This window comes from Sphaeramia orbicularis, chromosome 14 (assembly GCF_902148855.1).
Source record: "Sphaeramia orbicularis chromosome 14, fSphaOr1.1, whole genome shotgun sequence".
Lineage (NCBI taxonomy): Eukaryota > Metazoa > Chordata > Actinopteri > Kurtiformes > Apogonidae > Sphaeramia > Sphaeramia orbicularis.
In genome coordinates this window covers 27500122-27521728 of record NC_043970.1, presented here as the reverse complement: position 1 = coordinate 27521728, position 21607 = coordinate 27500122, and the positions used below count along the sequence as shown (strand labels likewise).

At 36.6% G+C, this 21607-nt stretch overlaps 1 protein-coding gene across 4 annotated transcripts in view; it reads left to right on the top strand.

Annotated features, from left to right (window-relative positions):
• Nucleotides 1–21607, top strand: part of ltbp3 (latent transforming growth factor beta binding protein 3) — a 63041-nt gene that overhangs the window by 15704 nt on the left and 25730 nt on the right. For 3 of the 4 annotated variants that reach the window (XM_030154759.1, XM_030154758.1, XM_030154755.1), the window contains exons 2-7: nucleotides 16629–16907; nucleotides 19101–19267; nucleotides 19364–19469; nucleotides 20596–20682; nucleotides 20899–21015; nucleotides 21156–21311. In XM_030154759.1, coding sequence (XP_030010619.1) covers nucleotides 16629–16907; nucleotides 19101–19267; nucleotides 19364–19469; nucleotides 20596–20682; nucleotides 20899–21015; nucleotides 21156–21311 — 912 coding nt within the window. The remainder of the gene's footprint in view (nucleotides 1–16628; nucleotides 16908–19100; nucleotides 19268–19363; nucleotides 19470–20595; nucleotides 20683–20898; nucleotides 21016–21155; nucleotides 21312–21607) is intronic. The other variant, XM_030154757.1, reaches the window with a different exon arrangement.

Below are 21607 nucleotides of genomic sequence, written 5' to 3'. Positions count from 1 at the left end.
ATCTTTGAATGCAATAAGTGTACTGTAAATTCAAGTATGTTTCCTTTTGTAAATAAATAGTGCACTGTAATTAAACTGCTATAGACCTGCCATAGAACTGGAGCAATAAAAAAAAAAAAAAAAAAAAAAAACTCACGTAAAGTGCAAATTATAAATTTCAGTATGTTCAATGTAGTATGAAACAGTAAATTTAGTGGCGTGCCGTGAGGTTTCAGTTCAGGCCTTCTGTATACATCAGCCATCTCGAATACGCACGCTAGGGTTATATGGGTTAGGGTTAGGTTAATACGGGAGTTGCAGCGTAAAGAGATTCGGAGACTGAAGATTGCATTGCGGGCGAAGTTGTAAACGGAGTTGTTTTTATGTGTTTTAGTTTTTCATAAGATTATGATAAAGGTGGCGGTGGTTCAACTTCAGATGGTTACAAAGGTTTGTTGTGTTAGCGGTCGGTGCGGACACAACTACCAAACACTTTGTGCACGTGCTGTGTTTTTGCTCTTCGTCTTCTTCATCAAACCCAAAGTGATTCCATACAATTGAATTGGACTTGCCTTTTTTGTTTACCAAGCACTTCTGCTGTGATTCTCTTGCCGTTTTTCCAGGTCGCTGGTACAACTGTCCTCTTGGGGTGGACCTGCCGGCTAGCAGGCAGCAGTAGCTTAGAGGGGGGTGGGGCAGAGCAGCTAATGGGAGCTTGTGTGCGCGTGAATTAAAACAACTCAAAATTAATAATCGTTTTTTCTCGATTACATAATTTTTGTAATCGTTGCGTGTAATAATCGAAATCGTAATCGAATTTCGATTAATTGCACAGCCCTAACACAAGGTATTGAAATTATTTGGATCCGGATCTGATTCTGGATTCGGTGCGACTTTGAAACATTTTCCCATCGTAAGAGATAGGAAGTAGATTGATCCAATAAATCAGTATCAATGATATCAAATTGGAATTTGAATTTTTTACAGATCTGATTGGAATATGACCAAAACATGGGCTATTTCTGTAATATGATAAATACTCATAGCTGGGTGATAATAAATGGCATCTGGATACATTTCCCAAAGCTTTTAATTTGGCCGGTAAACTACAGGGCCATTAGTCCTATTTTTAAATTATTATTAAGTTAGGATGGTTTAATAGTCATTACATACTTCCAGTACAGATGTCACTCAAAGGGTTTCTTTTACTTCAGTAAAAAGTAACTTGCTCAATCATCAGACTCACAAGTGTTTGTACTTTTACACATGTATCTGTGCTTCTGCTGGAGTACAGAATGCGTGGACTTGAACCACCTTTAGTTCTGACTCTGATCCAACCTGACCTTCCTTATGGCAGCTGCCTGGGTTACTGGGGCTCTGCTCTTCGTCATCGTCTGGTGTCTTTAAGGTTAACTAACTGTTGTCTTAGTCTGGCTGCGATAGGTAATGAATACCTTCGGTGACAGTGGTCGACTCTGGCAAAGGGCAGTCCTGCTGTTTGGATAGCTGAGGCCGACCCAGCTCAGAGTTTCTGGGGCTTGACGGAGCACTGAGAGGTCTGCGAGGGGAGCAGGAGTTTGTACGCAGGTTTATGTTTGCAAAAGGCAGTGATTATGTCATTTACTCCCAACGTCTGGCTCAGCTGCTGCAGTCTGACCCACTTCATACGTCGTTCTTTCTCACTCCGTGTGGTATGTGGTCTCACAATGCCAGTCGATGGCATATTTGGAGATGTGGTTTCCTGTTTTGGAGTTGATGGTAAAGGGAAACACGTCATACTATGATATTCATTTCACTATTCTCTTTTAAACAGGAGCCTTTGTGGCAAATGTGTTTATGAGACAGACTTGTTTATTTACTGCACTTTAAGGTCATATATGATGGAGCGTTATAGGAAAGGAACATTTGTAATATTTGGTACGTAGATGTGCTATTAATACATTTTAGATTTCATTATAGTATTTTACTTTTGGACTTTAAAAATTGTTATTGTATAGTGTGTTGTGTAATTCATTTTGTCTTTAATAAAACCCTGTAACACTTCACATTTTTAAGCTGATTTTAGCTCATTTGTTTTGCTTTCCATTGATCATACAATGGACGTCAATGACATAAGAAAAAAACTGAAAAGTTAAGTTTGTTATTTAGCCAGTGAAACCAAATTAAGAAGTTTGAGTAAGTATTTGTCTTATATTGAACATTTAATATATACATTTGTGATTTTTTTTTTTTTTTGGTGAAATGTTGGCACAGGAACAAAAAAACAAAACTGAAAATGTAAATGGGCAGTCGACGGTCTGATAATGTCAACTAATTAGCCACTAATAAAGTCAATATTAGATAGGTCTGACTCAGACCTATCTAATATTGACTTCATTAGTAGTTATGCTCAATGTTTGATGTTGAACCTTGTCATTTTTCATCATATAGAGGTCTCCTTTGTATTAAAAAATCTCCTCAGCATCAGTAGTATATGACAGTATATTCACTATAGAATATTATTGCAGATTGTGTATAAATAAATGCAGATGTTAGCATTATTTAGACATAATCCGCAGCAATATCCTCCTGTGAATGTGTAATAAAGTGCAATGCAGTGTAATGTAAAGTTAATATGTACTAGAGCATTGTATTTGGCATAAGAAATACTGTATCTCAACGGGATCTTTGTGGCTAAACAAGGGAGGAAATTGTATTTTAGATGTTTACACCATTCATCCCACTCAGACACCTGTACTTTAGTGAAAGTACCTACAGAAACCCTAAAGCGGTCATGCACATCCTATTATCCAATAGTGGTATTGTGAGTTTAATTTCCCATAAGGTATGAATTTTTCATATGCCGCTATAGTAGAGCTGAAATAACAGCTGTAACGCTTCAGGCAATAAATTATATACTGTTGTTCACCACTTTAAAGCCCTACAGAGTTCTGCAGAGTGCATTGAGAGGGGGCACTGTTAACTGTGTGGACCCTTCTTACAAACACTTATAACTACATGACATAACAATTAACATCATTTATGTTTTAAGGAGGTAATGCTTAAGTTGTTTCCATGTATATTTAATTTTAAGTTCTAGATTTTTTTGTACTTGCACTTGCAGTTTGCACAATACAAATTCTAAACTATTGTTTCATTTTGTCAGGTCAAGCAAGTTTATATTAATCAGAGCTTTTATTATTATATATGATGGAACTAAATCATTTTTGTAACCCTCACTCTTAGGGTTTTACTGTCAGGTCTGTCTTTATGGATTGATGTATGTAAAATAATATACATACCAGGAATATCAATCACATATGGCAGCTTTAGTGGTCTCAGTTCTCCATCAAAAGGAAATTAATCATGTTGTGTCATTTTTAATAAGTACTCAAATCTGTGTATGGATCTCAATCTGGTGCGTTTCTATGTAGGATTGAGATACGGCATTAAATCCACAAAATTTGATGGTTATTTCGTTGTATAGTGGTAAAATCAGATGTATTATTATTTACAGTCATTGTTCATTCATTTTTCAGACATGTTCACACTCTTCATTCACTTCATCACTAGTATGTTTGAAACTACTCATAGAAACATTAATCCAAAACTGGGAGCTTAATTTCAGTGGTCAATGAGCTGATTATTATTATTATTATTATTATTATTATTATTATTATTATTATTATTATTATTATTATTATTATTATAGGTTTCTTTTCTTTTTAGTATTTTCACAGCAAAGTGGATTTATTCAGTTTGGTGGATGTGATTAAGGGGAGAGGGTCTTGTTCATATGTACAGTGTTATTATTAGAAAGAATGAAAAGAAGATGTTGTTGACCTGTGGAGGGGTGGTTGTTTTTTTTTTGTTTTTCTTCCCCCTCTGTTTTCTTTTCCCTGCACGTGTGTGTATGACTAGGAAATAATATGTATTAGACAAGAATTGTACAGTATGTATGAGACTGAACCATATGTCAAGGAATGTGCTCTAATAAATGTTAAAAAGGAAGAAAGAAAGATATATACAGCTGAAAACGACACAAACTCATAAAAGCCCAGACATAAAACCTATATATAGTGATATACTGTGGAGTCTTTAAAATGTCATCTCATCCAGTGCTACATTAGATAATTTATGAGCTGTGTAATCTAAGGTTCTTCTGCAGATTTCTAGGTAATTCTTCGTAGTGAAAGTACAACTCACTGATGTGTCTGTACTTTTTTCTATAGGCAAATATGATCACAGAAGTGATCCCATGTCGGCCACAAAAAAAGTACGACAGTGTGTATTTTTAAATCTCCGAGTGGGCTGATTCAGACCGCGATGTGAGTTCAGACTGAATCACTGTGACTCAACGAACTTCATCTCTGATTTTTGGCGTATGATTCCTGCAGACTGGGTGAAATTGGTATTTGTGATTATGATGAAATAACCTTCGTGTTCAGAGAAAGGGACAGATCCCACAGTTGTAACATCAGTATGGTTAGAGATGATGTCTGCAGTAGCTTTCAGTTTAGGGGAATCTTTTGAACTGTGGTTTGTAGGGCTGTAATTTGTTGTTTTTGTGCCGGGAGGGTGCGGCTGTGGCTGAAAGGGACGCTGCTTCGGAGGGAGGGGGCTGGCGATGCGTCATCTCCAGACAGACGGGAATGAGTGGGTGGGTGGTCACAGGCTACTCAAAGGGCAATCGCCCCCTTTCTTTCTTTCTTTCTTTCTTTCTTTCTTCTTTCTTTCTTTCTTTCTTTCTTTCTTTCTTTCTTTCTTTCTTTCTTTCTTTCTTTCTTTCTTTCTGTCAGCTTTAATTCAACAGATTTAACTAAAATACTTAGAAATTACAACCATACAAAGATTCTTTCTTTCTGCCGTTCTTTCTCTTTGTTTCTTTGTTTCTTTCTTTGTTTTTTGTTTGTTTGTTTGCTTGTTTGTTTGTTTGTTTCTTCCTTTCTTTCTTTCTTTCTTTCTTTCTGGACTTTCTGCTTTAATTCAGCAGGTTTAACTAAAATGCTTAGAAATTACAACCATACGAAGATTCTTTCTTTCTTTCTTTCTTTCTTTCTTTCTTTCTTTCTTTCTTTCTTTCTTTCTTTCTGGACTTTCTGCTTTAATTCAACAGGTTTAATTAAAATACTTTGAAATTACAACCATACGAAGATTCTTTCTTTCTTTCTTTCTTTCTTTCTTTCTTTCTTTCTTTCTTTCTTTCTGGACTTTCTGCTTTAATTCAACAGGTTTAATTAAAATACTTAGAAATTACAACCATACAAAGATTCTTTCTTTCTTTCTTTCTGGACTTTCTGCTTTAATTCAACAGGTTTAACTAAAATACTTAGAAATTACAAGCATATGAAGATTCTTTCTTTCTTTCTTTCTTTCTTTCTTTCTTTCTTTCTTTCTTTCTTTCTTTCTTTCTTTCTGATACCGTACATACCCATAGAAACACATTTTGTCTGTTCACCTTGCTGAAAACTACAGGCAATTAGAGTTTCCACTGTCATCCATTACCTGTAATTAGGTAAAAATAAGCACAAATGCATGTGTGAGTCCTTGTTTGTGTGTTCATATGAACTGTACAGGGTTTCTTTTTTAAGTAGTCTATGTTCTGTCACTGTAGTTAAACTCAGCATGCTGACTTTGCTGTTTAGGAATGTACAGTATGTTGGTTTGTCTTAAAAAAGCTTCTGGGAATCACAGAAAAATCACATTACTTTTATTCTTTAACTTCCTTGCTTCCTTTTTGCTTGATTTGCCAAAACGTCCAGATGTGCTATATTAAAACAGTATATTTGTAGGAGTTGAAATAGTATATTTCCAGTGATGTTTTAACTCTTAACAGCTCAGACATTTCATGCTGTGGCAAGATCATATTTTTTCAGTATATGGATTGAATGCTTGACATATGAGAAAGACGTTCTCACTTGTATATCACTTGAAACACACTGAAGAGAAGAGCTGAGAGACAAAAGACTCCCTCTTTTGTCTTTTTAGTCTGTTCAGCTCTTATGGTAGCAGGCACTGCTGCATGGGAAAATTATACGCTTCCTGCCTGTGGAATGTACATGCGAGCTGACTTTCAATTTCAATTGAGGCTTTAAAATCATGACAGTGCAGGATAAAGTGAATGTTACCGTGCAACCATAGGGGGTATTTGTCTGGTTACTGTACCCACATTCACATTACACTGAATATGTTTTTCTGTAATAAGAAAACTGCTTCATACTTTCTGTCAGCCCTGTTCATACCTCACATTCATTTAAAACACTAAATACCTCTTAGGTGCATTTGATTTTTAATAACACCCCACCTCTAGTCTGAGGAATGTGTTAGATCCATAAAGACAAAGGCGTGGTACAAACAGAGGGCGGCTGCCTACGAGACGTGAGGCAAAGGAGGCTCATTGAGTGATCGCAGATCATAAATTTAGCTAATGAACTCTGAGGTGATGATTTAAAGGGAAAGTCCACTGGAGAGTAAAGCCCTTGTTCTGATCTCAACTTTAAAGCTTTTGGGTCTTTTCTCAGTATGTAATGTGGTGCAGTCACCTAACCACAGAGCGAGCCAGACTGCACTTAATAACACTCGCACACCCATTCACATAAGATCTGCAGAAAACATTAGCACATGCATCGCAGTGTGATTTAATGGCAGAGCAGATGTAAAGAACAGGGGTTATGTTATGTTATATACATGTTGTTTAGACCTCCTGATGCTCTGGTGACACTATACACTTAATTACTAATAGTCATATAATATAGCAATGAAATACACCTCTTAGCCTATGTCATGTTGAGTTTGGTTTTATGTGCGGCTGTAATGAACCTGGAAACCTTCATCTGTTTGTCTTTAGTTTGGTTACACATGACAGTTTTAATATTATTTGGACATAACCAACATTTTTTACTACAATGACTCAGTGAAAGTGGATTTAGGCAGAAATGGTCCAGTTTAAAGTGACCTTACTTTGTTTTTAAGGTGCTATATGTAGTATTTCTCCTTCCCAATATAAAAAAGACATACAATTATCATTAAACTGTTGAGACTAGAGAGCTCTGAAGTTCTGCCAAAGAAGCCAGTGTATTAGATTGTAGAGATGTGAACTGAATTCATTCATATTGATGGTCTGGGGGATTTCTGTGACCACTAGAGGGAGTAATGAATCACTCTGCTGGTCTGCCTTGGTGATGAAAACTAATGCCACAGGGACATCAGAAAGTGATGAGATGGGATTAAAAGCACAAAGAAACAACTTTCAGAGTCAAAGAAAGAGACAAAAGCTAGAGGCACTGTTGTTGTTTTCACCACTGGACACAGCTCTAAATGAAAAGACTAGAGTTTGATGCTAACAGCACAGTGTTTCCTCTGATTATAAGGTTTATGATATCTAATCTCTGCTAATTTGGCTAATGTGTTTGTTGATCTATGGTTCAAACTAAACTGTGACAGTTCTGACCTTGTTTGGATGATTTCAAAGAGATATTTCGTGCATCTACTGAAAACACAAACCATACAGAAATCAGATGATTTGTGGTTTTATGTGGCTCTTTTCTGTCTAAAAACAGAGCTAAGCTAACCGAGCTAGAATGTAAACTATCAGCTGATGCAGCGCATGAAGATTATAAAACACAGTATCAAATGTTAAAATAACCAGCTGTGAGATTTTACTTCCAATCCAACTTTATTTATAAAGCAATTTCAAACAACTGCAGTGGACCAAAGTGCTGTACAGAAGAATAATTAAAACCAAAATAGAATAAAATACAGAATAGATTTAAAGACATAGAAACTGTACAAAAAGGAAAAAGTGCTATACAGAAGAATAAATAAAACCCAAATAAAAGAATAAAATACAAGATAGATTAAAAAGCCATACAAGTAAAAACAACAAAATAAATAAATAAATAAAGTAGATAAATAAGAACAATAAACCACTACCAAATAAAAACACAAGAATAAAGATAGTACCTTCAAACATCTCACATGGTTTCAGAAGCCAAGGAGAAAAGATGGGTTTTAACAACTCTGTTGGGTTTCTGTAAATTGGCTTAGAGTCTGGGTTTGGCCAACTCTATATATAGTGTAATGAGATAACTTTTGTTGTGATCTGGCGCTATATAAATAAAATTTGATTGATTGATTGATTGATTGATTTGATTGATTTTCCCCTGTAAGTCGCTTTGGAAAAAAGCATCTGCCAAATGCATAAATGTAAATGTAAATGTAACAAGGGATTTGAAAACAGACAGAGAGGAGGCCTGGCTGATATGGAGAGGCAGATGGTTCCATAGTTTAGGAGCTTGAAGAAGAAAACTTGATGATACTGTAACACACAGTTCTATGGAGCTTGCGGTTGAGCTGCCGTAAAGTGTGTTGGTTATTGTGCTGTAAAGTGAGTAAGAAAAACAAATCAGTCAAACAGGACTCACCTTGAAGTTATAGGCCTACCCGGTGTCGATTGTGTTTTATTTATCTCAACCATCTATATCCAGTGGACCTTCAGCACTCGGTTGCAATACTATATACTAGAGCTGCGCAATATATCATTTGAGCATCGTCATCGCAATGTACTTGTGCGTAATAGTCATATCGCAGGTCCTGCAATGTAGGAGGCAAATGAACTCAACATGTTCTCATCTAATTTCAACCTGGGTACCTGACACACACTGTGCGCTGCAATCCACCAATCACAGTCGTTCTTAATCAGTTTGCTGAAGCAGGCCACGCCCCCTGAGTGAGTCACTGGCAACAATATTGAAAATTGAGTAACGAACAAGAGAAAATCACCGAAAACTAAGACTTGGTGCCAAAAGGAAAGGCAACGTCAGTATCTGGAATTATTTCAGCTACAAGAAGGATGACACTGAAATGTGTTGTGTGTCGATAGTGTCTTGCACCTGTTGCCACAACGAGAAGTAACACAACTAATTTGTTTGACCATTTACATCAGCACCACACAGCTATTATATCCTCATGAGTATTTTTTAATATCACAATATATATCGCAGGGTAAAAAAAAAATCACAATGTCAGTTTTTTCCAATATCATGCAGCCCTACTATATACAGATGTGTGTAAAACAATGACCTGTATGCTTTATTCAGTTGATTCGTCAGTGGTGTTGGAGTCCTAAGTGTGTTCTAGTATGTGACTGTTAAGAATTTGGGGTATAAATACTACATATAACCCCTTTAATAGATAAACAAGCTAACGTTTTCATCGCTGTATGTGCAGTTTGAGAGTCTACTGACATTTGCCTGGATCACTGAATCAACGTGTAGCAGTTTTCTTGAGAAAGAGGGAAAGTATTACAGCATTTTCAGTATCCATCCAGTTTATGTCTTTAACAGATGTTTTTAAAACCGGTGATTTTCCCAGTATTGCTTTTTGTGGACTTACCCTGAAATTTGACTCGTCTTCATCTGATTTTGTCTTTATAATGAAATTGGAAACTCAAATAACATTACATGAACTCTCCAAAGTGTATTCTCCTTTCTGTACTAAACCATAAAACATTCAGTGAGTTACTCTTAAGAAAACAATTCAAACGTGCACAAAAAGACACAAACTAAGCATTGTTGCAACATATCATTTGCCAAAATGAACTACTGATATGACATGTACTGAAGTAAACATCAGTTATATAATAAATTGCATAAACTTGTCTTTTCTTTAGACTTCCTGTTTAGGTAAGAACAGGAAATGAGTGATTGTGAAATGAACCACTCACAGAAATAGCAGCATGTGCCACAACATGAGCATAATTAAATGTCACACTTCAACGCAAGCTGTAGATAGACATGAAAGATAGAAATGATGCTTTTATTGGTTTACTTTGAAGAATTCAGCAAACAAATAAACACAATTTTAGTCTAGACATGCAGCACCTTGCAACCTTCATTCCACAACTTGAAAAAAAGAGAGCTTTGTAATGATTTTAAGGTTGTGTTGTGGTGGTGGTTTCAGATGTTGATTGTTCTCTGACTGGGTTTATTTCACAACACTGACATGTGTCCCCACCCAAGAAATACTATCCAAAAGCTGGAAAGTGATTCCTCCCATTGCGTTGTGTTTATAGGCTTCATTAGTGTGTCATTGAACCCTGACAACCCTGTCTCATTCACACACCTTCCTTCCCAGCCAGACTTTCCCTACACTGTCTCTCTAGTCTCTGTGGGTTTAGATTGTGTAATCACCCCTGGAAAGCTGCTCTTTTCCTTTCTTTCCCCATCTGCAGTTCTAATTTTCAGACCATCTTTCATCATTCCCAGTTTCCTCCCATTCTAAATCCAGTATGGAGACAACATCTGATCTGTGGAAACCGGAGCTGATGTGTCAGAGGAAGTCTGACAGAGTTAGTAGTCTGTCCCGGGTTTGTACTTCTCACCTACTATTTTCTGCCGTGCATGAGTCTTCCAGTTCCATTGTGCATGTTGCTGCCTGTACCCCGTCCTGGTGGTTTCAGACCACCGTCACATGGTGTCAGGCGCTGAAAGGCTTACTCGAGCATCCACCTTGCTCTTGATTAGAGAAATATTACTCCGCTAGTTAGCAGGTTGGGTGTGTTTTTCTCGCTAATTTTTCTGTCTGACTTTCACTGTGTGAGGATGTCCCTGCTGTGTTTAAAGTGATCTAGTCCCCTAATTACGCCGTGGCCCAGACTCACTGGCAGTCCACGCTTAATCACTTCCATGTGTGCACACTTGGCAGAGCTACAGTGGAAGCCTCCTCTCCTCTCCTCTCCTCTCCTCTCCTCTCCTCTCCTCTCCTCTCCTCTCCTCTCCTCTCCTCTCCTCTCCTCTCCTCTCCTCTCCTCTCCTCTCCTCTCCTCTCCTCTCCTCTCCTCTCCTCTCCTCTCCTCTCATCCTTGCTTCCTCTCCTCCTCTTCTTGATTTCCCTCTCTTCTCCTCCCTTATCTCCTTGCTTTTCATCTTCTTGTTTCCTCACCTTGATTGTCTTCTTGTCTCCTCTCTCCCCTTTGCTTTTTCTTACGTCCTATCTCTTTGAGTTTCCTTTCTCCTCTCTCCTCCTGACTTTTTCTTGCCTCTTATCTCTTCTTCATTCATCTCTCCTCCTGATCTCTTTTCTCCTAACCTTGTTTTTCCTTTCCCCATTTCTTTTCATTTCAGCTCTCTGTGTTTTTCTTTGTTTCTCCTCAATTTACTGTCCTCTCTTTTTTCTCCTCTCGTGTCATTTTTTATTGCTCTCCTCTGCTCTCCTCTTTTCTTGGCATTTCTTGTCATTCTCCTCCTTTTTTCTATTCTCTTCCCATAGTAACTGGTTGTATGGAAAATGAAGGTAAACTTTATTAATCAAACATCATTGGAGTGAAATTTGTAGAGATGCCATAGAAAATATTGGAGATCTAAACTTTCCCCTAAAATTATAGCTTTGATGCATTATTACTGTTTTAAATATGATAATAATAATAAATCAATGGTTTGAGCAGTTGCAATCTTATAAAATAATATATGCATATTGTTCTGCTACTTTCTGGTTGTCTATAAACAGGGTTCCTGCGGGGTCTTAAAAAGTCTTTTATAGTCTTGAATTTACAAATCTGCATTTAACACCTTTAAAAAGTCTTTAATGGTATTAAATTTAATATGGTAGGTGTTGAATTATGTTGCCATAAACTTGTTCACTGTATTGTGTTTAAATGTGTCTGATAAATGTCCAAACTGCAAAGAAAGTAACCTTAGTCGACTCAGTTCCAACCCGACAATTTATATTGAAATCAGGAACCAATTATTGCTAGCTTTGCAGCCCCTGGTGAGAAATGACTCGGAACTGTGGGAATCAAGGCGTTGGAGTAAATAAATAATTCACAAATTATAGGCTGTGAAATTGGCATTAAATTCTGTCCTAAGTAGTTTTAAAACGGTTTTAAAAAGTCTTAAATTTAACTTGTAGAAACCTGTAGGACCCCGATAAAGGTTCATGTTATATTCTAAGTGCTGAGTAGAGGATATCTGATTCACTGTCAGAACTGAATGGTGGAATGCAGAAACGTCTTGAGTGAACAGTGATCGTCAAGATCTGCCACAAAGTTCAGTTTCCTTCACCCATCCACTTAGATGTAGTTAGTAAGAGCAACAACAGTAACTTAACTTTTTATCATGAGTAATTAACGTTAATCTTTAAATTAAAAATGTATAATAATGTATTTTTCATCGTTCACTGTTAGTAAGTGTGTGATGATGCAGGTGAGTTAGCATTGAAGCAAAGACAGACTTCCCTGTTTGGTTGTGTTCCCTGATTCTAATACACTATTACTGGTAACTTAACTTAACTTAACTTAACTTAACTTAACTTAACTTAACTTAACTTAACTTAACCCATACATCACATTTCCCAAAACTCTTAAGCTCTCTAAACTTTCCCCCTGCTCACATTGATTGATGATGATGATTGATGTTGATTTAAACACCACCCCTTCATTTATCACTGTCTGGACTGTATTCTCATTTACATAACATTGGCTTTAACTTCATCAAGTCATCACAAGTAACACAGAAATTAGACAAGTTTCTGTGCAGGAACACCATGAGTCACACAGAGTTCAGAGTATAGATGGATAAAAGGGGCATGGGTCAGTTCACAAAGGTCTGAGAGAAATTAGAAATTATACGAAGAGGAAGAAGAGGCATTGACAAAAAATAGTTGATGATGATGATGATGATGATATTTGACAAACCGTGCCTGGTTGGAATCACACTGTTTGGGGTGTTGATGAGAATTTGTGATCTGATCCAGATGCTGAGAAAAAATAAATGATTTTTGAAGTGATTTTTTTTAATCTACAAACCCTTTTGTTTTTCATCAGTGAGACAATCAGTTCTGTCAATGAGTGGGAAATGACTGTTTCTTTTACTGTACAGTACTGCATTCTGCGGTCATCTGTTGTATATTTTCCGACTTCATTTACTTTGTCACTTCATTCAAAATGTAATTAGTCATTGCAGTAATAGTTAATTTTAACAGCTGGAGGATGCGAAATTAGGAAGAAAAAAACATGCTAGACGTAGACACCTTATTTCTGCATTTATTTCTGCAGCTCTCTCCTCTCTGTTCAAACTGAAAAAGAAAATATAAATACATACGCAGCTGATGTCATTTTACACTTACAAGCCTTCACGTTAAGCCACAGAGTCAAGCAGTAGAGTCATGTCCAAGTCACATCTAGAGGTGTGTATTGGCAAGAATCTGGCGATATGATACAAGCCACAATACTAGTATCACAATACAATATATTAAAATAAATCACAATACTGTTACCAAGGTGATATAAATATATTGTTTTTTTCTTTTCGTAAAAGATTATTTCCTGGAAAAATGTAATTGCACCAGAAATATGCACAATTACTGAACACATTGTTATTTGATCAGATTGGGATCTAATGCTGTATCACAAAACTTTCCTCTGTAAAAACGTAAAGTGCAGAATTTGGATAAATAAAGTTTTAACATCCGGCTTTACCAGAACAAAACACATACACGAAAAACAAATAAATAAATAAAATTATGTTATGTTTTACGGACATTACAGGTTAATCCTGCTCAAATGTTCATATTCTATTAGTTGTGAAAAGAATGTAGACAGTCCCTGAATCATCCAACATCAGAACATTATATTTGTGAATCAAAATAACTAATATCTGCCTCTTTCAAACAGTAAAAACCTTTGTAGTGTACAAACAACAGAGCAAAATACCCATGTGGACATAGAAATAAAAGAGCTCGCAGGATTCCCACAAAATATGAACAAAAAAGAAAAACAAAAATAAACCTCTGCCATGTCTGGGCTTGAATATCTACCTTAAAATATTGCTGCAGTATCATGAAATGAATTTTCTTCTTCCCCCAGTCACATCTGATAAAATCTCACAAGTTATAGGTTATCACAGCTGTCAATCATGTTTTAACCCTCCTGCCTTTCTGAAAACACCTATGATTAGACAAAATTGGGGCATAAAGGGGTAGATTTTCTACAGCTTCTCAGACCAAATGAATTACAACATATTTATTATGGATATACAGCTTTAATCTCACCAGTGTGTTGTGACTGTTGGGTTATGTTTGCATGTTTGATGGTGTTTGGTCGATGTTTAAAGGCAGAGTATGGCTTTAATATAAGATTAAATGGTTTAATGTTTATACAGTTGTGTTTGAAAATTAAGTTTAGAGAAACATTTGGGAAAAGCTGTAACATACTGACCCATATTGTGCAAATATGATCACACACTGCCACCAAAAACATCATAAATAACTTCCTAACTGTGGTTGATGTCCAGCCAACCATACCCATTAGACTGTTATCACATTTGTATATTTGCTGTCTGTATTTCAATCTTTTAAATATTTCTTAAAACAATACTTACAGTTCTAACCATAGCTCTACTCTCACTCTTTCACTTTCCTCTGATTGTTCTATTGTGGGAATTTTTCAAAAACAACCAGACTTAAAATAAACACAATGGGAGACCCAATAAAACTGCGGTGAGTACTGTATATGCCATGAACTTTTCTCCAGCCGGCAGGTTTTCGGCAGTTTTCAATACTTCACCATATGTCAGAATAAAGTTGTATAGCAGGCCGATGACTTTACCTGCTCTGCTGCTCAGTCAGGACCACTGACTGGCTTCAGGGACCCGTTAGTCTGTCAAACCTGTGGAATTTTCACAGTTCAAAGTGAATATTTAATGCTGCCCTGCTCATGCCACAAAATGCAGTTGGTCTGCCATATACGGTTTATGTACACATGATTATATAAACCTCAGTCTGTCTCTGGAAGAAATGGATCCAAAACCAGCTATTAAAGTCTGTTGAGACCTAAACACAACAAATTTCTTGGTAGAAATAGTATATTTCTTGGAAGTGTATTGTTCTGACTCTTTTTTTTGTTGTGTCATGCAGTGGATTTTAAGTTACATTATGTTATTGGACCAGGGGTGTCAAACTCATTTTAGTTCAGGGACCACATACAGCCCAATTTGATCTCATTCAGGCCAGACCAGTAAAATAATAGCATAATAACCTATAAATGATGACAACTCCAAACTTTTCTCTTTGTTTTAGGACAAAAAAGTAAAATTACAATTTGAACATGTTTACATTAACAAACTATCCTTTCACTAAAAAATGTGAATAACCTAAACAACCTGAACTTTCTTTACAACAGTTACATGCCTCATCTTATCATTTACACATGTGCATAAAACACACAGATCACAGTGGATCTACAAAGACATAAAGCATTTTGTAATAGGCATAAAATTGTTAAAATGGCATTTATTTTTCTTAAGAAATTTGAGGTTGTTTGTAGCTTATTTACATTTTTTGTGAAAGGATAGTTTGTAACTATAAACATTTTTATAATGTCATTTTACTTGTGCACTTTTTCACATTAAAACCAAGAGAAACATTTGGAGTCGTCATTATTTATAGGTTATTATGCTACTATTTTACTTGAGATCAAATAGGGCTGTATGGAACTAAAACAAGTTCGATACAGTTAATATCGCTTGTGTGATTTTTGCACTTATCATCTGTTGGCTGCATTGGACCCCTTTGGTTCCAGGGTGTGACACTCCTTGACACTCTTAAAATTGAATTTAGGAGGTTAAACACTAGATAATGTCATTTATCTATTTTTATTTTTCTGTATTAAAGTCCACATTTGATGAGATGTAAACCTGTCACCGAATGTTTTTATTTTACTTATATTTGCTGAGGATGTTTATGTTGAACTGTAAGATGATTTGTCTAAAATGCTGTGTTAAACTTGATGGAAAGTGGTCTGAAAGTCTTAAAATGCATTAAATTAGAGTTTTTGATTAGAGCTGCAACCAATTAATCGGCTCAAAATGATCCAAAAAAATCATTCAACCACAATTCTCCTGAATCAAAGCTTTGTTTCCTTCATGTCTCTGCTGTTAAACGTTGGTTCCACTGTTGTGTTTCACACGGACGCTTATTGTGATGCACAAAGAAGTTCTATTCAGGAAAACTGCAATAGAATATCTCCCTTCAATCAATTCGAGTCGATTTATGGAATCGGGACTTTTTGCATTGACTTCAAGCACCTAGTCGATTAATCGGTTGCAGCTCTACAGGGGTTGGACAAAATAATGGAAACACCTTCACCTCAAGATGATAATGCCCCAATCCATACAGCTAGAATTGTTAAAGAACGGCATGAGGAACATTCTAATGAAGTTGAGCATCTCGTATGGCCGGCACAGTCCCCAGACCTCAACATTATTGAGCATTTATGGTCAGTTTTAGAGATTCAAGTAAGACGTCGATTTCCACCGCCATCGTCTCTAAAAGAGTTGGAGGGTATTCTAACTGAAGAATGGCTTAAAATTCCTTTGGAAACAATTCACAAGTTGTATGAATCAATACCTCGGAGAACTGAGTTTGTAATTGCCGCAAAAGGCGGACCTACACCATATTAAATTATATTTTCTTGATTTTTTAAGGTGTTTCCATTATTTTGTCCAACCCCTGTACTTCTGATACCTGTAGATGCTCTCTTCAGACTGTAGATTTACATACAAGCGATGCTCATGTTTTTATTCCCTCTCATCTGATGTGATTCATAGCCATAACACTTTAAACCTGTGGGAATCTGCTCGTCACGGTATGACATCTCTGCTCCCTCCTCTCTGCAGTTGTGTGTCCCCTGACGTGTATGAATGGAGGAGTATGCAGCTCCAGGAAGCACTGCCTCTGCCCGCCTGGTTTCAGCGGGCGCTTCTGTCAGAACCCACTCCAGCAGACGCAGCAGGCTCAGGCAGCGAGGGGCAACAAGCAGCCCATCTACCCCGGCTCCTTAAAGCCTGACAGCCAGAAATATGGGGAGCAATCAGGGATCGGAAGAACCCAGATGACGCAAACACACTCAGTGATTACCCTGCCTTTGTCACAAGTAGGACACCACTCCTCAGAAGGTACCTATCATTCAGATGGAACATCTCACACCATCTGTTGTTTGCAGAGGTGGGATGTAACTATGCTGCTGTATTAGTATTTTTCATATTCTCCATTTATTGCTTTCGATCAGTTTTTAGATTAGATTAGATTAGATTAGATTAGACTTTATTGATCCCACAACAGGGAAATTCAACACTCAAGGCAGCAACAGAATAAAGTGGAAGAAAAAATGTGCATACATAAAGATCCTGCAAAAGACAACATAGTAATAATGATAGCAATAAGTAACAAGTGGTGCCAGGCACAACAAACCCCGCCCCCTGCATGTATTGTATCTTATTTTGGCATGGATCTGGCTGATGTCATCATGTCTATGCATGTGGTGATGTCAGTATATAAATTGCCTCTATGTATGTGCCAAGTTTGAAGTAAATTGAAACAAAATTGATGTTTTTATACATGTGAAATTTTGCCCACTATAAATAAATGAGAGAAGAAAAATGAACATAAATAATTGAAACTGACCTACCTTTCCCAAAATATAATAACATCTATTCTAGGTCACTCACAATCTATAATCCTAATTTGGTATGAATTCAACCAATAGTTTTTCTGCTAGAGTGTTAACAAACAAACAAACAAACAAACAAAGAAACAAACTGAACCAAAAACAATGCCCTGTGCCTCCCCTTCGGGGGTCAGGGTAATTAAGTCTCTATTGACTATATACATATTTACAACAAATCTAATATAGTTTTTAGCTTTTTACATTTTTATTTTTCTTAATTTTTAACAGTTCTATTTGATTTTAACCCTTAAAGACCCAGAGCTATGTTTGTAGAATCAAACCTCACTTCAGTCAGTGAACATCAGGTATTTTCCTGCCTTTAATTTTCAAATCTTGTAAATGTTCATGAGAGGTCAGTAAATTCAAACATTATTACATCAAACCAGCAGACAATGAAGAAAAAAAATGCCTTTTTTTTTTTTTTTTTTTTTTTTAGCAAAATGCAATATGACTTGAACATAAAGAACTGTCTACAGCCACATTCGTTGTGTTGAATCAATCTTGCAGAAAATCAAGGTCCCAAAAATAGACATTTGATCTGAAATATTTAAAGATTTTGATAAGATTAGTGGTTTAAAAGTTGTTAAACACTTTAAATCAGTAGATTCTTTTAGTTTTCGGTGGCTGTTTAGGTCTTTGGGGTTAATATTAGACTTCAGATTATTTAGCACTAACGTCTGAGTACTGCTTGTCATTAACATGTTCTGGCATGATGAATGGTGAATTAAGTTCCCTGTCCTAATAACTACAAGGTCAGTTCTGCACCTTAATATAATACATACAGTTCTCTGTCTCTGTATCAAGTCAACTAGTTAGTTAAAGACAAACTTCCCAGGAAAAAAAAAACTGTCTAGTATTTAGTGTGACCTTTCTTTGTACTTAACATGTGTTTTGTTCAGACGCTGTGATATTTACTGTATTAATCATCTCTTTTACAACAAGTTTCATTCAGCACAAGTCAAACATTTCTTATTGCTTTGGTAGTTTTTTTTATCATAGGAATGGAGGTCATGCTAATTAATTTAGTTCAGAATTTGTGTGTATTTTTTTTCTATATTGTGCAATGTGTAATAAGTAGGTACTGAGCATATGTAATTGGATTAGTTAAAAACAGAGGCTGAATTAATAATAATGATAATAATAGAGTTAACGTTTACCAGTATTTTGTAGCTGAGTTCTAATAAAGAAATGATGAAATAAATAATAATAAAACAAAGCTCTGATTTTCGCACAGTTCTGTATATGGTTCTCAGAGGACAGAAACATTACAAATGAGGATGTAATGGAATCAGATGAAATATTTTAGATAAAACTACAAACAGTATATGCAGTAGTTAAAATGATCTCAATATTGAACATCTACAACTGTTAAATACAACGTACACATGATGGAAGCTATAATATAAACACTGACAGGAACCATTTTCCTGCTCAGTGAATACTTTTACGTTTCATACTTTTTCATATTTTGCAGATAATACTTATATACTTTTAGTTAAATAATATTTTAATGTTTTCTTTTAGTGGAGTATTTTCACAATGTGCTATTTTTACTTGTATAAAGCATTTTTCACCTGTGATTGTTTACTGTAATTTTTCCATGCATTTTATACATTTTTGTCCTCCATTTCTTCATTTTCAGGATTCAAGATTAATGTACGCGTTCACCACACGCCAGACACCTCTGTAGTCATTCAACCAATCGACCAAACAGATGTCAAACCTCCTCACAAGACGGGGCCACGCCTCATCCCCCCGAGACACAAACCGAAGGGGCGATGCTTCCAGGAGACCACACCCAAACAAGCTGTGAGTGCATCCACATTCTACAAAGACAGCCATCGAACTTATAAATAAGACTTTTGTCATTTCCACTGATACCTTTTCCTCACGCTGATGTTTTAGTGCAACAGCACGCCGCTTCCTGTTCTGACCAATCAGGAGGATTGCTGTGGCAGTGTGGGAAACTCATGGGGACAAAACAAGTGTTATCAGTGCCCAAAATTACCAAGTGAGTTTCAGTGTATGTTTAGATGCACATGTATTTGTGGTTTATCCTCTCATTACTATCTGACCTTTTCCATATTTCATATCGTGACATATGACGTGTTAATCTGCTGTTTATATTCACATATGAAAGTGTGACAAATCATCATCTTGAAGTGGTAGATTTTTATCCAGTCTGCTTCATGTGTGTTCTGGGGGAAAAAATTATTGTTTATTGAGCCTGAAATGTCAAGCATTCCCAGCAATTTATACCTTCCACCTCAAGAAATTATGGCCCTACATTAAAAACAATCACTTTATACCTCTATAAAAATGTGCACATGAAAGTTAGTGGTAAGGTGGGGAGCAAAGTGTGTGAACAGTTGGGAAGGAGAAAACGGAAGAAATTATGGGAATTACACACAGACTGTGAGACAGAAGAGGAGAATGTGGAAAATAACCCTCTACTTAAGCGTGTTCCTATGGGCCTGCCCAGTGCAGGACTGTCATCACATTGCTGAAGATTGAATTTCAAGAAAATCTTGGCTACTCACGTTTTTTCCACTCAGCTATTATTCCGTCTCTCAGTTCTGAGTCAGACAATGCAGCCTTTGACAAAACCTGATACTGTACGTCTGGTTACTCTTTAGATAGCTGGATTCTTGCCCAGAGAGCTGTTTGGTTACGTTCATATCCATTTATAAGCTCCCATTTTTTAATGAAAACGACAAACCGAAGCTGTGACCTGGTCCGACTTTGTGCTTTGAAAATATGAGTATAGTTTTCCCAGAGCTCTGTAATAAAACTGCCCTACATGTCTGTCATGAAAAAGAAGAACATTCCTCTGTGTTGAGGATTCAGTCCTTATTAAGGGTATGAATAAAAACTTCAAACCATCCTTTATATTTATTCTGTGGCAAGCCACGCCTCATTAAAGGCTTGATGAAAAAAGAAAACATCAGGAGACAATAAAAAGAAAGGAGTGCTTAAAAGAGTTAAAATAATGTCTTTTCCAGTTTAAAGAATGTTGTTCAACCTGGCCAGAGTGTTGTGATGGCTTTCACAGCTGTTTGTTAAGTGTATTTCTGTTATTCATCTTCAGTTTGGCCTCTGTTACAGGAGCAACTTCACTGTTTCCTTGCCTCTTTCAGATGCATCAGTCAAGCAGACTATTGTGGAAGACTACGGCTCTACATGTCCACAGGGTTATAAAAGATTTAACAGCACACACTGTCAAGGTAACATAAACAGAATGTAGCTGATAACATGGACAAATCCTCAGTTAAAGCCCAGTTTAGGGATGTTTGTGCCAATTTAATTTTAAAGACGTACTTATAAAAAAAACAGTATTGTGTGATGAAGCTCCCGTGTCATTTATGCATTGATTTTGACATTAACTTTTTAGTTTCTTGGGTCATAACTTTCTTTCTTACACCTGTTTTTCTTGCTTAAAGATATCAATGAGTGCTCCATGCAGGGCGTCTGTCAAAACGGAGACTGTCTGAACACTCTTGGCAGCTTCAAGTGTTCCTGTAAGGCTGGTTATGTGCTGGAAAGGAACAGATGTGTTGGTGAGATCTCTTTAATTTAATTTTATTCTTTTGTGTTAACTAAAAAATAAAACAGATAATCTGCATTCTGTCTTTTGTGGCTTTTGAAAAGTTTGGTAACGCTCATGTATTCACTAGAGAAGAATAATTCTGTTTGTCAGAGTCTCCAGCTGAGCAGGCTCAGTGCTTCCTGATGGCGTCTGAGACCCGGGGCTGTGAACACGCTCTGCCCACCCACCTCACCCAGGAGATGTGCTGCTGCACGGTGGGCAAAGCCTGGGGTCGGAACTGTGAAAGATGTCCTCAGGTGGGCACAGGTGAGAAAACAGAGCAGCGGAACCACATGGTCATGATGTGACTGGTGTTCACTAAAAAAAGTAATAGTAAGTAATTTAATATGTGTGTCTCTGGATGCAATATTTTTATACTCGTAAATGATATTCGCTTCATCACAGGTTTCATCATTTGAATATAATGACATGGTTGTACTGTATACCCCTCAATAGTTTGTGTGTTTGTGTGTATTCAGAAGAACGCATGCATCTTGATTAAAGCTTTAAGAGACAAACTCAGAGTGGAGAACATGCACATCTTCTGTCATCAGCTCTCTCCT